This window comes from Camellia sinensis, chromosome 9 (assembly GCF_055761805.1).
Source record: "Camellia sinensis isolate YWXY chromosome 9, ASM5576180v1, whole genome shotgun sequence".
Classification (NCBI taxonomy): Eukaryota; Viridiplantae; Streptophyta; class Magnoliopsida; order Ericales; family Theaceae; genus Camellia; species Camellia sinensis.
Window position 1 is genome coordinate 93519979 of NC_138969.1, and position 2466 is coordinate 93522444.

At 49.1% G+C, this 2466-nt stretch overlaps 1 protein-coding gene across 1 annotated transcript; it reads left to right on the forward strand.

Moving 5' to 3' along the window:
* The first annotated feature begins 275 nt into the window (after positions 1-275).
* Positions 276-1369, forward strand: LOC145798692 (uncharacterized). The gene is made up of 3 exons (XM_082887303.1): positions 276-406; positions 500-598; positions 887-1369. The coding sequence occupies exons 2-3, from the start codon at positions 545-547 to the stop codon at positions 1196-1198; spliced, it is 366 nt and encodes a 121-aa protein (XP_082743429.1). The 5' UTR covers positions 276-406; positions 500-544; the 3' UTR covers positions 1199-1369.
* The last annotated feature ends 1097 nt before the right edge of the window (positions 1370-2466 follow it).

Genomic DNA, 2466 nt, shown 5'->3' on the forward strand with positions numbered 1-2466 from the left:
GATAGTCCCGGGTCCACCTCCCACCTATATGAGAGATACTGAGAGGTTCGCCGCCCAGGAGATGGGGGACTACACCGTCGGCTGGGGTGCAGAGCATCACAGAGGCGAGGGCGACTACGCAAAGTATGTCCGAACCTACATTATGTGACCCTTGAGCGGTGGCCATCGAGTTGAGGAAGAGAGGCCAGCGGCGCCGGTAGCTGGAGCGGGAGCGGGGGCTGGAGCAGGAGCGTCGAGGAGAGCTCGAGTCCGCGGCAGGGGTGGAGTTCAGAGAGGGCGGGGGACCAGCTGGCCTGCTCTGCCCACTTTACTGACATACAGAGGGCAGGATGGGGCGACCTACCAGATCCCCTTTGCTCCTCCCCCGGCTGATCATGAGTTAGCCGGTATCCCCGACTTGCCTCCGGTATGTATTACTTCACTTTGCATCTTGCATTGGCATTTCATTTCAGTTTATTTGATATTCCGTGGAACACTGATATATCTTGTACTCTTGCAGGCGTCCTCCGAGTACACCCGGCAGTCCGTGGAGTTGAATGCCTCTATGATGGGGATGCTACAGCGGACCTTCGACCTCCTGGCCCTCTATAGTATTCCGGTATGTCCTTCTGACGACGGTCTCAAACCATTCATAAGCTGATTCACGTAATCATGATGCACGACACAACACCTAACACACTGATCTCACAGCATCTGATACACTGCATACACTGCATTTATACACTGCACTCTGCACTGATAAACTGCTCACGGCATTCATACACTGTACTCATACACCGCATTCTGCACTGATAAACTGCTCACGGCATTCACACACTGTATACTGTATTCTGCACTGATACACTGCTCACAGTATTCTGATGTATTTGCCTTTTGTGCTTTTCAGCCTCCCTTCCAGATTCCTCTGTTGGGTGGTGCTCCGGCTGGGCCCTCTATTCCTGCTCGAGGAGGGTGTGGAGACACTGTACGTCCCCGTACCAGGGCGGGGTGTGTTCATGTCGGGAGTAGCTCTCGGGCGCCGACCCCTGATGATGACGATGATGACGATGATGAGTCCGAGGCAGAGGCAGGGGCCGGGTCATCTGAGGAGGCTGGAGACGACTCAAACTCAGGCTCAGATGGAGACGCTGATGACGATGCCCCTGGACCTTCGTCCAGGAAGAGGGCGAGGACAGATCCCCGGGCCCGAGACTACTGATGACGATCCAGATTGCTGTTTTTCTTCTTTTTTGTACCAATTTTTTTCTTTTTCTTTTTCTTTGCTGGTAGTTAGATTACCCTGTACTGCCGCAGGCAGATTTTTGTTTTCAAAGCTATGTAGATAATGAAATGAGAAACCTTTTTGCTTAAAAAGTGTTACATTTACATATCTCATGTATTGCATCGCATCACATCATGTTACACCTCAATGTGAATGGAATTGACCTGTTGTCTGAAAAATTGAGCATTTGTACTGTAATGATCAGATAACCAAACGACCTCATAGCAAAACAGGCCAGGCAACACACTGCTCAAACTGAACGCACAGCCCATACTCTGTTGGGGATTAGTCTACATACAGCCCCTAACACCACACTCGGTTCATTCTGCACACAGCAAATCCTGAACAAACGGCCCAATCTGACAAGACGGAACACAAAGACGGGACCAGTTGAAGTTGAAGCACGCTCAGATGCCCCAAAAATTTTTTTTTTCTTCTTCTTGCTTCGCACAGATGTAGAGAATGGCACAGCACTCTGAGCATAAACGATTTTCGAAATAAAAAAGGATTTTCAACCGGGGTATCGAGCCTACAACTGAACACAGTGGGGAGGACTCAAACAAAAGGGTACACGACCTAAACACAACGAGACACGCTCGGAAAAGACCTAAAACAAAAGTTGAGGTGATCAAAACGAAAGACACGACGCGCGGACATGTTCAACGAAAGACCTTAAATCTCGAGGAGCCAGTTCCTCCGGGTATATTTCCCACCCTTTCTGATTTGTGATTCTCACATCACTCGGCCCTCAGGCTCGGTTTTTTCCTCAAAATCCCTTTTGCTCACTCTTTCTCTCAACTTACACCTCTCTATTCTTTATTCTCTCATTTTTATCCCTCCCCGGGGTGTTTAATGGACGAATAGGAAGTTGTGGGTTTATGCCCAATAGTATCAGCTCACGGCTATTCCTTCTAGCGACGCTTGGTCGATGCCCCAAGTAAGGGAACGGAGTACCTTGATCCCTTCAGATTCGTGCTTCGCACTTGGTTTGATACCTCGTTGCTCGGAGGTTGAGAGAGCTTTTAGCCCTTTAATGACAGCTTGAGTTGTGCCCTTCTTGGCAAGTATGTTGGCGACGGGGGAAAAGACAGGAGGCCTGACTCAACCGTGCCCCTAGTTCATCATTTTGACCATTTTTGTTTTGGTTTTCTACTAAAACAGTTTTGATCAAGATGAGAGTCGGATTAACGTACTTGTTCGATTTT